Here is a 15,121-nt window from a genome sequence, read left to right on the forward strand (position 1 = left end):
GACCTCGCGCCAGTAGTGTTGCCGTCTGCAAATGCATGTCGGTTAAGATATCAGGGGTTTGTCACACGTTAGACATAGATTCCCGTGGTACAGTAATAAAACTACAATACATTTGACAAGCGATGTGTTTCATGTAATTATCAGTAAACATGTCAGTCTAAGTGATACATCCACTTTCTTATTGTACATTTGAAAATGTAGCCTACTGGACACTGTCAAAAGAAACACAGATTTTAAACAACAAAAAATGTGAAGGCGCTACCAACGGAATTTCACACACAGCATCCTAGCACATTCGAATCTGGTGTTACTCTCAAATTTCGAAAAAGGGAAATATTTTTTAAAAACTTACTTTGGCGTCAATCTTTTTGAAGGCGGAGTCATCTTCATCCACCTCAAAATAGATCTCGGTCGTGGTGATGGAGAGCGTCCCTCGAGCTACGATGACCGGCGCCACGAGCTGAGCTGGAGTACTCAGGACCACAGGGCCTGTAAGTGACAGGGTAACAATTCTTTCATGTAAGGCCACACGTAGCTTCTATATTTAAAGTCTTAGAAGGTGTCCACTAGTACAGGCCCATTTACGAAACGACTGAAATATTAGCCGACATTTTTTATTTGTAATTTGTAGGGCATGCTGTAAGGAAGTGCACTACATCACTTTAGTTTTTAACTGAATATTAAATAGTCGTCAGAAAATAGCTGATTTCGGAAAGCACAAATGGCCAAATACAACAGGCCAATACGTCGGGACCCAATTGTTATATGGATACCCAAATTGTTTTATGTATTTATGCAATAAAAACATTGTAATGATTAGAAGGGAAACTACATAATTAATTCAAATTTCAAACAATGTCCTGCGTAGCAGGCAGGTTTTCATAAAAATAACGTTTAAACCAGAAGAATTAAGAGGTGGATAATGCAAGAGATTTCTCCCATTATACTTTTAAAACACCAGAATAAAAACCGCTTAACGCGTTATAGGCTACTCCAGCTGGATTTTACATCTGTTCTTTTAAAGCGATTAAAATGCATTAACTTTAAGACCAATTCGCTACTCAGTCACTACTTAATTATGATGTCAAATTTAAAAGAGTTTATTAATATACATGATTGAAATAATAAATAATAAGAACTATCTCAATACAATTTGGAATACGCCCATCAGGCTCTGGCCTAGCGATTATCACGCAGGACCTCAGAGAAGCAAATATAACCACATAGGACTACATTTGACATATGGGTAGCCTATAATGCACTTTCTATAATTTAAAAAATAATTTCACATATGTCTGAAGATGTATGAGAACCGACTTGTGTTTTCAGTGTTTTATTTATGCATTTATGGGGAAAAATAAAATCAATGCAAATTCTAATCGTTAAACGGCAAAACTTGAGCTTCGAAAAATAGGCTATGTTTAATATTTCTTAGACATAACGATAGCATTCTGACCCACGGTCAGCTGATTGGGATCACATGTGATTTCTCTTTCTCTTTTTCTCTCCGCCCCTCCTCCCTCTCCCTCTCCCTTTTCTCTCCATCCTCCATCTTTTGCTCGGTACACAGCACAATGTCGTTACATTCTCAGCCCACAGATCTACCGATCTGTCTCGAGCGCGCCAGAAAGCTCTTGAAATTGGGATATTTATCGATCGCCTGAACTCCGAAGAGCCACTTTAATGTCTCATCAATCTTAATCTAGGTTGCTCAGCCAATTATGCCCGATACTGTTGCAAGATTACAAGCGGATTTTGCTTTCAATTCCCAGAGCTCTCCTTCATTGTGCTCGTAGACCGTTTTCAGAAACGGTCGGCTCGACTTCTCCCAAATCTCCCCCTCTCTGGCTGAGTAAAACATTATCCCACGGCTTAACCTGCGCATAACAGTTAATTCTTTAACAATCATACGCCATTCAGATACGGGTGTAATTATGCTAGATATGGTTTTAATGAAATCGAAGGTAATCCACAGACCATTTTAATTTCATAATGTTATAAACGAAGAATGGAGTTGCCCGTTTGTCTCAAAATAATCACTAATTATTAGGAGAATTAACCAAATATGTGTGTGTGTCCATATATATATATATATATATATATATATATATATATATATATATGCGCCTAAATATTTAAATTTGCATTAAAGATCAACATGATTTAATAATATATAATTTTGCTTATGCACAGCTGAATATTATTGATTAAGTATTTATAGTACTGTGTATATTCAGAATCGGATTACTACATTTTAGATACTTGAAATACGTCTTTAAATAAGCATGTAAACTACTGCCCTACTCTCTCATTATTATCTGACAAGAAACATTTTTTAGGGAGTTAACACAAAAATAAATACATAAATGACCTATTTCATGTTCCATAAATAAATCTTGAGACTGGCTCCATTATTGGTATTATACTTATCGTTGTATTAATAATAAAATCTACATAAGAAACTTAGTATTTTTATCTATTCAGTTCAATAAAAGGTATGCAGGGCTGGAATTATGGTAACTATATCGTCTCTTAAATTTGCGTATGGAAAATACTACTATAAGCCTACCTTAATAGGCCTACTTGTGTAATGCATGTCGACGTGACTCGTCTATCCAGTAAATTCGCGCAAAACGTCCTATTGTCAGTTGCAGAAGCGCAAATTTTCCCTCAACAAAAAAACACTCATAGCCGTCTTTGTTTACCTTTATTTTGTTTCCGCTGCGCGTTAAAATGCTATTTTGTGAATTTCTCTCCGCCTGCTAATGGTATGTTATCTTTCACTTGTCGGTTGGAAACCTTCAATTACAAACGGCCCCCCTCGTATGTCAAATAACATGTTTCAGGGGTACAGAACCGATTGTGCATTTGCCTGAAGGGACACTTGTAAAGAGAAAGACAATACGGCGTTAATCCACTCCATCCACCGCGAGAGAGAGAGGATTAGGCGGTAATCCCTTCTGGGATAGACCCTCCATAATTAGGATATAGCATTAAAATGTTTACATAAAGCATAATAAAGTAGGCCTACTAAGGTTCCCGTTATGTCACAGGAGTTAATCTGTTCACTTCTAGTATTTATTTAATAAAACAAAAATTTAAAAGAAATAAAAATGATCTGTCCAGTGTCCATGTACTGATACTAAAAAAAATACGCATTTATCGGAGCTATTTATGTATTGTACCAATTTGCCATATAGCCAATTTCTTACTCTTATAACACGATATAAACATTAACATTAGTCTATAAACAATAATAATAATAATACTAATAATAATGTACACAGCATGCGCGCACAGTAATAACAGAAATAGACTAACGTGAATATTGAGGATTATTTTTTTTCAAAAAGAAAAAAAAAATATAGGCCTACACATATCGCAGAGTAGCTCTGACCCAGATTATCGCAACACTTGACGCTGCTAGTACTGCACTGCATGAAGACCTGATTCACGTGCCACAGCGCGCCTTAACATTACGCACGTCAAAATATGTTTGACATGTCCGGAACAGCACACGCGGGGTCTCGGAGAAGTGGGCGATGCTGATGAGGTGCCTGTCGACGTAAAGCCAGAATGTAGCCTATCGTCACGCGCCATATTATATGCATGTCATGTAGGCTACACTGGCGCAAACACAATGCCATCTTCCAGCACTCTGGATAGTTAGTCAAAAGGTGGCAAATGTTTAAATCTGCTAACAACGATTTGTGTAGCTCCGTTATGTTACAATTACATTCGTTCTGTATAGGCTCATCGACAACTAAAAGGACCAACTCGTTTCCAATGACTTTTCGTTGAAACTCAACCAATAATCAAGTAATTAAATCTAGCCAGTTTAATTTTTTTTAAACCTCTGTGCCATAAGGAATATTAACACAAATTACTGAAATCAAACTAGACTATTTCAATATCTACAACTGACGTAACATCTTATTTATAATTGAGTTTGAGGTTTTCACTGTTCATGGCCAAAATCCGCGCATGGTAATAAAAACATTAATTGTAAGTATAATTGCAGGACAATAAATCACTATAAAATTTACACTATACCTTTACATTAGCCTGCTTTCACATGTCGTCTTAAACCCATTTCAACAGGAAAAAAAGAAAGAAAACGAAATAAAAGGGGACCAAGCAAACAAACATAACTTAAAAGATAAAGAGAGAGAGAATACTCCTGGGAGCATTTCAGACGATGGTGGGGAAAACTGGAGCAGTAAACCGAAACAGGTGTTGTTTTATATGTTCATACTGCGGGACCACGGTGCTCGTGCTGCCCGTCGGTGCGCTGACGTCTGCAGAGCAGACTGGGCAGCTTTCGGTTTCTTCGCAGTGACACCGCAGCCCCGCGACAGCCGCACGGGGGCCGTTTCAGTACCTTATTGTTCTGCTAGCAGATCGTGCATTTAAATTAAACAGTAGGGAACATGCGATATAGCAGCACTCAATATTCATATCGTCATCAAGACATATTCTTTTGTCTTGATGAAAATATTAATATTCAGGCTAATAGACAATGCCTTGATAAAAGCACAAAATAAAACTATGTTAGCCGGCGACTAGGCCTAAATGACAAGAAATACGCTTATTTGGATTTACAGATTAAGTGAATGTTAATTTCAACAATAAAGTCGATTGTTCGTTCAGACCATTATATTCATTGTGTAAATATTAAATAGTGAATTGCATTAGCTATTTCTCGTTGCATTGTTTATTTTTAAATATTTGTTTCAATATGCTTTCTTCATTGTTTTAATTAAATACGATTTTCCAGCAACATTTTTGTCTTATGCCGTAATTTTGGGCTAAATTGAAAACAAGCGTCTCTCTCTCGCTCTCTCTGTTTTGCACTGGGTGAGTTAGGAGGGCGAATACTGTGAACCAGCCAGCAGCGGGAGAAATGTGGGGTTCGTCCAACATGTCGCGCGCCTTTCCCACAACCTCACAGCTGTACAAGGGAGCGTATGGGGAACAGGCCCCATACGAAAAGCGCCGTTTGAACATGAAGGATACGCATCGATTCCATTTGTATGTTTTGTATTTGAACGTTACTGACTAACGCACCACACTCAGACCAGTTTAAGACGGTTTTATAAAATATACTAAAACCTCTTTCTCTCTCTCTATCTCTCTCACTCTACCAAAAAAGTCATTCCATTGGCTACAAAGGCAATTTAGATGCATTACATAAATCAAATGTATTGTTTTATCTAGCTCTATTGGAACTCTGTGGGATTCCAGTAACCAGCTGCCTGATATATAGTAGGTCATGTCCCAAAGGACTAGTATCTTTACAGTTCAAAAACCAGTTAGCCTAACCATTGGTTGCCAAAACAACTCAAGGTTTGATATCCATTTGACTACTTTTATATTACAAAGATATGAATTGCCAGAACAGTTCTAGGGGAAAAGGTGTGAACTGGCGACAGAGCTAGTCTAGCAATGATTTAATTGGGTTAATAAGTTTGAATTTAATTAATACGGGTGAAATATACCGACAGTGGTGCTATGCATGGCTGAAATGTAGTTCCCATCCAAGGTTCATTAGTTTTTTTTTTTTTTTAAAGTTTTTTTTTTTTAAAGATCTCTCTCTTCCAGACATGAAAGCAGCCACACGGTGAGCAAAAGGCCCGTTTACCCGGGGCAAAGGCTCATGGGCTCAAACACGGACACCTCCAGCAGCTGCTCCAGCCACCCTCACTCTTCAACTGCGTCCGAATTCGGCTCCTTTGGAGCGAGAGGCCGAGCAGCAGACCAGCCGAGCTCGCTCGATGCTGCCGTTAAAGACGGTCAGCGCGCGTTCCGTTTTGGCCTGGTGACCGCAGCTCAACGGGCAGTCGGGCACCAGTCTCGCCAGGCAGCGGCGGCTGTGCCAAGCGCCTCCTGTATGGAAGGTGGGGTGGAGTGGGGTGTGGTGGAGCGGGGTGAGTTAGGGTGGGGTTTGGCAAGGTGGGCAGGGGAGGGGGCGGGGATGGGGTGTGGTGGGGTGTGATGGTGTGGGGAGGGGGTGGATCGGGGCTGGGCGAGCAAGGTGGTGTGGGGTGAGGCGGGGCTGGGTGGGGGTGGAGCGCGGTGGGGCGAGCAAGGTGGTGTGGGGCAGGGCGAGGCGAGGTGAGGCAGGGTGGGGTGGCCTGGGGTGGGGCGGGGTGAGGCGAGGCGAGGTGAGGCAGGGTGGGGTGGGGCGGGGCGGAGCGGGGCGAGGCGGGGAGGGGGTGGAGCAGGGTGGGGCGAGCTGGGATTGGGCAGATGCGTTTCTGCAGGCATGCTTGCAGGCCGGTCGTTACGGCGTGGATGGGCACACAGGGAGCAGAGAGAGAGCGCTGGTGTGCTGCAGTCCCAGGACACCGCCGCCCACCAGTGAACCCAACAACAGAGCTGCAAATCAGCAGCTGCACACTCTCTCCCTCAAGTGACTGTTTTCATCTACTATCTCTCTCTCTCTCTATCTCTCTCTCTCTCTCTCACACACACACACACACACACATACACACAAAAACACATACACACATACACACATGCAGACACACACACACACACACAGGCATACACACAAACACACACACACAGACAAACACGCACGCGCACACACACACACAGACACAGACACACACGCATACACGCAGACACAGACATACACACAAAAACACACACACGCATACACGCACGCGCAGAGTAGCAGCAGACACTAAATTGACCGTTTCCTTTAAACCATCCCCCTCCATTTCACGGTTGCGTATGCATTTAAAGACGTGCGTGCTGCCCGTTTGTAAACACACAAGGGAGCCACACCAGCTCTGTGCCAACCCCGCTCTCCCTTTCACGTGCAGCTCCCCTAGTGGTCATAAAGTGAATAAGACAATCTCTCATACTGTACCTTTTCGCTCAACCTGTACGGCATTTCCCCGCACCTCTAACCTTCACCCTAAAAAATGTGGGGACAGTTCAGCGTAAGGGGACAGTTCTGTACCGAGTCTACACTTTTGGGCTGGGAGAGAGAGAGAGAGAGAGAGAGAGAGAGAGAGAGACAAAGTGCGATGCTGTGTTCGCCTACGCCCCGTGCCGTGTGTCTCGCTGGGCCATGGGGGGACTCATCTGGCTGTCCCGTCCTGTGACAGGCCAAGGGGGCTATCACAGTGCTCCTGACAGCCAGCCCGCCCCCGCTCCGCCCCCCCCTCGCGGTCCCCAGGGGAGCAATCTCCGAGTTAGGACACGGGCCGTCCCAGCGCTTCTTCTTTGTGCCCCGCCTCGTGTCCGCCCCGTGTTCACGCGGCGCGTAGAGAGCGCGGTGACCGTGGCGACCATACCGCCGAGCCCGTCTGGGAGGGGCCGGGGGTCCGCCGGGCCGCCATTCGTTCGCACGCCGCTACGCGCTCGGGCCGCGCTCAGGAACATCCAAACGCGGCTCGCACGCGCGACGATGGCGTCACTCGAGCAGCGCTCATTCAGCGCTCGTTCTGTAACGACGCTCTGCGGCGTGCTATCGCCTCAAAGCTGTCTCCCCGCGCTCTCGTCTGAACCCTCAGAGATAAATCTCGTATTATATTCATTTTTATTAAAACAACTCTGGAGTAAATAATACAATATTTCATTTTAAAAAAAATTTAAAAAACAAATAAAAAATAAAACCAGCTCCCGTCTCACCCTGACTAAAGAAGTACCCGCACTGCAACCAAACATTACCGCGCCCCATTTGCTGCTATATAACGCTTGTGATTGGAACGTGGCGAATGTTTCGCAAATTTATGGCGGCTGACAGAAGCCGGGTATCGCGCGCGGTAAAAACGCTCACATCAGGCGCACGCTCGGCGCGGGGTCCGGCTGATTTCGGACGCTAGCGTGCGGCTCCATTAGCGCCAGCCAATCGGGTGAGAGGAGGCGCCGGAGAAGCCGAAAGAATAAGTTTTTGATTTAGACCCGCGCCCGTGAGCGAAAGCCCCCGCTCAACCTGCTCTTGCGCGACAGAAACAATTGACAATTGCGTCTAGAAGTCTCTCCTTTCTTTCGACTTGAGAGTCTGGCACACAAGGCTCAAATGAGCCACCGTTCAGCTGAGGGGGGCGTTTGGGACAAAAACGAGCCAATCGGCACAAAGACACACTACAGGGGGTCCCCCTGTGTCAGACAAATCACGTATTAAAACCTAATGTTAAAATACCCAGTGAGGAATAATAATCATTTTACAGTATGCTTTATGATTATAATAAATCCTAGGTTTAACATTGAACTACGTCATCTAAGCAGGTGCGTACCGATTAATCTCTTAATGAGGCCCAGTTACTGTAATTGCTACAACTTTATTAAGAGCCCTGCTGGATGTCATTTACACACACACACACACACGCACGCACACACACTTCTGTAGGCTCTATGGGATAGTGGCTTTTCCTAAGAAGTCTTGGCAACTGTGAAAAGATTTTTTGAGTTGTTTTCAGCTCAGTGTTAAATCATTTCAATATTTAAAACACATTTAAAAAAAAAAAAAAGCCAGAACGCCATTATCTAAACTTAAACTTAAACATGTGCTCTCTTCACAACTGTCACAAAGCTGCCTGCCGTCCCAAACCCATGCCATTACTGGATTTGCACACCTGAACACTGACGGACATAAAACTTCTGCAACAAAATGTGTGCTAACAGGAACATTTTTAATAATGGAGCGACTCTGCATCTGAGATTTGATTTACAGGGAACATAGGTTACTGAGTTTTGGGTTAAGGAAGGGTTATTGAATAAGATTGTGGCCCATTACTACAAAGTTAATCCGATGGACTCTGATTGGTTCACAAATGGCGATTGGTTGGGACAGTAACTCAATGTAGATATATATATATGTAATATATATGTTCACATTGTAGACACTCAATGTAGACATATATATATCATATATTACATTACATTACATTACACAACATACAATATGTTACATTATATGCAAATATACTACACACACAGGTCATGGATTAAATATATCGCACACAGTTGGTAAAGGACTGTAAGTGGAACGTTTGGCTTCAGTAACAGAGTAAATCGGCACAGAGACGTCTCACGTTCTTACACCCGTCAGTATACAGTTCTGGCGCACTGGGCAAAGCCAGCCCTGGCGCCGCACGCTGACCGCTGCATGGGCCCTGTCGCGTGACTTACCGCGAGTCTCTCTTTAAGACGACAGGCTGCTCGCTCGTGCTAATCTGAGTAAAGCCGCGAGGTGTTAAGGAGGTTAAAAAAAAACCAAAAAAAAAAAAAAAACAAAGCCTTCCGGCAGGACATGCCCACCCAATTTAGATAATGTCTCTGAGCCCAACACAGTATTCACTGGCTGTAAACATTCGTAGCTACCAAGAACATTTATTCATATGTGCATGTACCTTCACTGGCTACAAACCACCTTCCCATGTCTACTTAAAGCAATGGAGTAATGTGAAATGTACTCTCCCAATAAAATTAATAATTATTTATTGATATTATTTAGTTTGTGCTTTGCAGAAACAGAACGCAGAAATAATTTGAGCATGTGAGTGCAATGGTCTACAGCAGCTTAAGGGTTCAAGTGTGTCCAGAAACTGTTATGGCCCACCAAAGGATGGAGTTGCCCTTGGATATGCCCGACCACAAAGGAAATGGCCCGGCAGCCTGTATTTGACGTTTAACAGGAGAGCTGGTTTGGGCTCCCTTTAAATAGAAACCAGTGGAATGCACTGTAAAAGGTGGTCAGAGAACACAGCTGCACTTATAGAGTTCCAAAAGAAAAGGTGGAACTCTATATATTTGAGGAGGTGCTGACGGAACAAAACACAGCCCCTGTTCTCCGGGGTTTGGGTGGGGGGGGGGGGGGGGCTCCCAGACTGGCGAGGTGGGGGGCCCAGACTGGTGGGGGGGCACAGATACGTCGCTCACCCGCCAGGTTGTCGATCTCCTTCTCCTGCAGGAGGCTGACGGCGTCGTCGTCCCCCTCCAGCATCAGCTCCGACTCGGGGTTCTGGCTGACCACCGCCTGGCTCCGGAAGGCCTTCTTCGACTTGACCATCTCGTCCTCCTCCGTGCCTGCGCCGGGGGGGAGAGAGAGAGAGGGGTAAAGCCGGAGGGCGTGACCGGGGACCGTGGGGGGGGGCGTGGCCCCTGCACTCAAGTGTCGCCGGGCTCTCTCCCAGCGACGGCGAACGCTGACGTTTTCGCGAGGAGAGCAGGAGCCGCTGCTCACGGTCGGCCTTGGAGACGAGTTAATCACGCTGGCGCTGTCTCTCTCTCGCCCGCGCGCGAGCGCGTCCGCCCCAAACTCCCGAGCCACCCTGTTATTATGGTCACCGTATATCATCCCTTAGCCGTTTGTGTCACAAGCCATTAAGACAAACATACGAATGCGATTCCAGCTGGCAAATCGCAGGAAAACACTCACTTACCAGACAAGGTCAATAACGAAAACTCTTTCTTTTTTTTCCCCTTCTCTTTTTTTAAATGACTAGCTTACAGAGGGTTTGGAGATGCGTCTTCTCGCTCATAGTTAATTATCGAGGGAGAATGGTGGCGGTTTTCAGTCACCGGGGGAGAATGAGATTGAACAGACAGCGCAAATTAGGAGAGCGTACACTCCGCCGAAGACGCGTCCCGTCGCCGTGGCGAAGCGGGCGCGGTTATTTAAAGCGCCGGATCCACACTTTCTCTCTCTCCTCTCAGGCAAAAGGGAGCTCAGGAGACATTAATCAACATTAATTAGCCAGGCTCGCCATGCGTTTCTGGCACACGCGCGCGCGCGGGCTACGCCAAGACGACGTCCCCTCCTCCTGGATTACTCCCGCGTTAAGGTCACGTTGTGCTTGTGAAAAGTGGAGCAGGAAAACTCTTACCGGAAAAGTAAGATGGCATATCATGAAACGTGTGTGTGTGTGTGTGTGTGTGGGGGGGGGGGGGTGGGTTTGGGGGAGGGGGGAGGGCTGTCTGACACTCCTATGACATGCTTCCTTCCAGCAAAGCTCTTGTTACGCCTCTCGCTCCCGCTAAGGAACATGTACCATGTCTTGATGAGGTCGTATTTGACTGTCGTCAACGCCGCTACCTAAAAAAAAAAAAAGAAAAAAAAAAAAGACCCTTCCTGTTCTGTCTCATATCACGCGAGCTTTCATCGGAATGAGGGAAGGAGGAGGAACGTTTTTCGGAAGTGAGCCCCGTGTAGGGAAACGAGGAGCCGGCGGTCACGGATCAAAGCTCGAACGAGCGAAACTCAAAACCGTAATTCTGTAAACCGTCCTTTACGGTCGCGTAAAACGAGAGGAGAAGCAAGCGCAGCGAGGCTGAAGTTCTGATTGGCTAGAGAGCAGGGCGCCAAGAGGGAGCGCCAGACAAAATAAGCTGCCTGGAGTTCTATAAACAAACGAAAACATAAATATAAAAATAGATATATTGCAACCACGCAGTGACCTTTATTTGCAATTCACTTCAGTAACCTTGAAGAAAAACACGTTTCAGATTACAAATAAAGCAAAATGAGAAATGAGGAAATACGGAAGACAAGGGAAAACCTTGCGGACACGCGAAGCTATTCTCTCCTGAATGATGGACGTCCGGAGCAGCAGCCGTCGTCCAATCAAAACAGCGCTCGTGAAATAGAGTTCAATTTGTCAACATAATATACGCGAGGAGGGGGGAGAATAAGGGGTGACCTCGTTGACAAAAAAGCTTTTATGAACCCCCCCACCCCTGCTGAAGACAGGGGCAATTCGTAAAACGAAGGGGGGTGGCTTGGTGTAGACGCCACATTCGTTTCTGCAGATGCTCGTGTCTGAACGACCTGTGGCGCCGGTATTGGACGACACTGACCCAGGGGCCCACAGATCAAACGCCAAATACCGCCGTTTACCTGCGGCTCCGCCCCGCAAATCACCCCGCCACAGCACGGGCGACACGGGGGGGGGGGGCTACAGTCTGGCTCTCTGCACCCTTCTGCCAGAGAGGGGGGCCTACCGTCATCCCCGAAAACAGGGCCCGGAGCACTCAGAGCAACGGGAGGTGCCACCGGGGAGAGGGTTCCATCACATTCCGCACTCTTGGAACACTTGGGAAAAGAAAAAAAAAGAAAAAGAAAAAAAATGCCGCTGGAAGGAAAACATGGTGGGGAATTCAGAGTAGCGATCGGGTCCAAAATTAGAGCTGGAGCACATCTCTACAAACTGAATTTCATCAGAGGACTTGGAACTGAGCGCGTGGTGTGTGTGGCGTGGTGTGCAAAGCTCTCTGGCAAGTGGGCGGGGAATTAAGCATGGGAATTCACTGGCATTCTGAAAAGGAATGAAATAAAGCCAGCACTCTCAGCCCAAATGACTGTCCGTTCTTAAAATGAGTCACTAACCAATGCAAGACTCCTTAAAATCAGCTGTTTCTAAGAATCGGGGAGGGGAGGGGGGGGGGGGGACACAATCAAACGCAATAACTTAACATCTTGAATGCCAAAGTACTGAAGTATTATAAAATTAAAGAAGAATATGCGTGCCAGTGTTTGGTACTGGCTAAAATGTCTAATGGGAGGAAACAGTAGCTTGATGACTGAAGGCTTTGTTTGCCGCAGATACACATTTAAAAATACTCCTGCATGGCCTTAATTTGGAGAGCACAGACGAGCAATTCCCCACAAGCACAATGTCTCCGTTATTGAAACTGGCAGCCAGATTCTGCTCAGTTTAAATGTGGTCTGGTTTTGCGAATCCTCAAACCCGTACGCTCCCGTAGCATTCAAAACACTGCTCTTATGCACATGGGAATTTATCATTAAGTCATTGTGAACATTCCCAATACAGCAAAACAATTATTATTATTATTATTATTACTGAAATTGACTACTGCAGCTGTTTTTACTGCCGTTGCTGCTGCCACAAATGATTGTAATTCCTAGCCGTCCTGCATGCTAACTCTCGGGGGTCTGTAAACAGGATCATAACTGACCGAGTGAGCATTAACAGACCGCCCCGTGAGTGGACATTTGCATCTCCGCTCAGACCGCCTCGTTGAGTGAGTGATCCTCACTGTTCTGTGAACCCCACCCGCACGCCGCGGTGTCGACCCTTACGTTCTCCACCTCCGCTCTGAAGCACGGGGCGTAGGGAGCAGAGCCCCCCGTGTTGCATGCTGGGACCTCGGCCGAGCTCTCAGGCTCCTCAGGAGGGCCGAGGGCGGGGATTCCAGAAAGCTCCGCTTCTACCGAATCCTAATTTATCTCCTTTTTTTTTTTTTTGAAGACGTGGGGAGGAGAAGGGGCGGTGGGGGTGGTGGGGGGCGGCTGAGGCTTGTGGGAAGGGAGAGAGAGAGAGCTGGGTTTGATGACACGCTGAGGATTGTGGGAAGGGAGAGAGAGAAAGCTGGTTTTGATGGCGCGCTGAGGATTGTGGGAAGGGAGAGAGAGAGAGCTGGTTTCGATGACACGCTGAGGATTGTGGGAAGGAGAGAGAGAGAAAGCTGGTTTTGATGGCGGCTGAGGATGTGGGAAGGAGAGAGGAGAAGCTGGTTTGATGACACACTGAGGATTGTGGGAAGGGAGAGAGAGAAAGCTGGTTTCGATGACACGCTGAGGATTGTGGGAAGGGAGAGAGAGAGAGCTGGTTTTTGATGGTGAGCTGAGGCTTGTGGGTAGTGAGAGAGAGAGAGAGAGCTGGTTTGATGACACGCTGAGGATTGTGGGAAGGGAGAGAGAGAGAAAGCTGGTTTTGATGACACGCTGAGGATTGTGGGAAGGGGGAGAGAGAGAAAGCTGGTTTTGATGGCACGCGTCTGTTTATCTGAGGGGAAGTTTACAGTACGGGCAGGAGCCGGCTGCCTCAGAAGCACCGGCCGGAGTAAATATTATGAGATTACACAAGTGCACACGTGCAGGCTCACTCTCTACAAATCAACCGCTCAAGCCCCAAGTACTGACAGGAAAGGACCGCTGTTAGAGGAAACTGGGGCAAGTCCATGCAGTGGCATTTATCAAACGAAGAACAACTTCCTAAATGATCTACCACTAATGACTCCACGTCAGTCAGCGGCTTTTCCCCAGACAGGCCCAACCTCAATTTCCAGGGTATCCTCTAGTGTTAGGGTTCAAACTCATTTCAAATCAGTCAACAAAATGAAATTTAATTAACTGATTGAAAAGTCCCCACAGAACCTGCGTTTGATTGAATTACAAAAATAATACAGAGGGTTCTCCCAAACACCAGAAGACAGATCGAGCTTGTTTACGGTGCTAGGCAGCTAAATTGAGAAAGCAGAAACCGTATGGGGTTTTCAAAATTGCATAATTTAACCGAATAATGTCAACTGCTTTCAAAGCGGAAACGTGTTGTGCATTTAGTGCAGATTGCTAGCTAGGCATAGAGCACGGCTGCTCGAAACATCTGCCTTTCTATTCACCTCTGAAGAACTACTCAACTGCATTTGTGAACGGATCCACCAATGTTAGCAAACGCGCTAGTACATTAGCGCATTGCGTAGATGACATTCTGTAAACTGAAGGAAATCAGAACAAGCAGCACAGTCACAGTCTCTACTACTCATGAACTAAACTCAAGAGGCTAACTCAATCTGTCAGCATTTTATCCACAGAAAACAACGAACGAGAAAAATAAGAGTGCCTGCTGAATCTTCTGCAGGGCCTGTGGAGTTTGTTCAGCTGCGCTAGTCACTGCTAGTTAATGTGTCTTTTACGTATTTTAACTTAAGTGTTGAAATCTGGAGGAAGTGCGGTTTCGGGAGGCTGTGATCGGACTCCCTGTACGGTTTTAGCCAGTGACTTGCACGCTGGAAATGTTTAAAAGTTCAGTAGTCTTACGGTTGTGGTAATGTGGTACAGATAAGAGTTGAAAGCCTTAAGAAAGAGTCCTAGACTCTTCATAAATCAGAAATTATTACTGCAGCCAGGGGACTACATTTTATATGAATCCTAAAACGTTTTTTAAACATGTCTGGTATTTATTTATGTACATATTTTCCCCACGTCTCCACACACATCTACACACAAGCATGCAGAAGAATACTTAACTAGATCTTAACAGAACCCTCAAATGCACTGCGGTCAGAAGCAGAGTTTTGGCCACCACCATCTTGGACGTGGCCGCTGCCGTCAGTGTTTCAGCTTGCCAACGGAGGAACTTGT

The 15,121-nt window shown here is 45.7% G+C and overlaps 1 protein-coding gene across 1 annotated transcript in view; it reads right to left on the bottom strand.

Moving 5' to 3' along the window:
* Positions 1 to 15,121, bottom strand: part of nbeab (neurobeachin b) — a 316,449-nt gene that overhangs the window by 92,391 nt on the left and 208,937 nt on the right. Inside the window, exons 39-40 of the mRNA XM_064301505.1 lie at positions 9,898 to 10,044; positions 353 to 489 (exon numbers count right to left, since the gene is read on the bottom strand). Coding sequence (XP_064157575.1) covers positions 353 to 489; positions 9,898 to 10,044 — 284 coding nt within the window. The remainder of the gene's footprint in view (positions 1 to 352; positions 490 to 9,897; positions 10,045 to 15,121) is intronic.

This window comes from Anguilla rostrata, chromosome 12 (assembly GCF_018555375.3).
Source record: "Anguilla rostrata isolate EN2019 chromosome 12, ASM1855537v3, whole genome shotgun sequence".
NCBI lineage: Eukaryota > Metazoa > Chordata > Actinopteri > Anguilliformes > Anguillidae > Anguilla > Anguilla rostrata.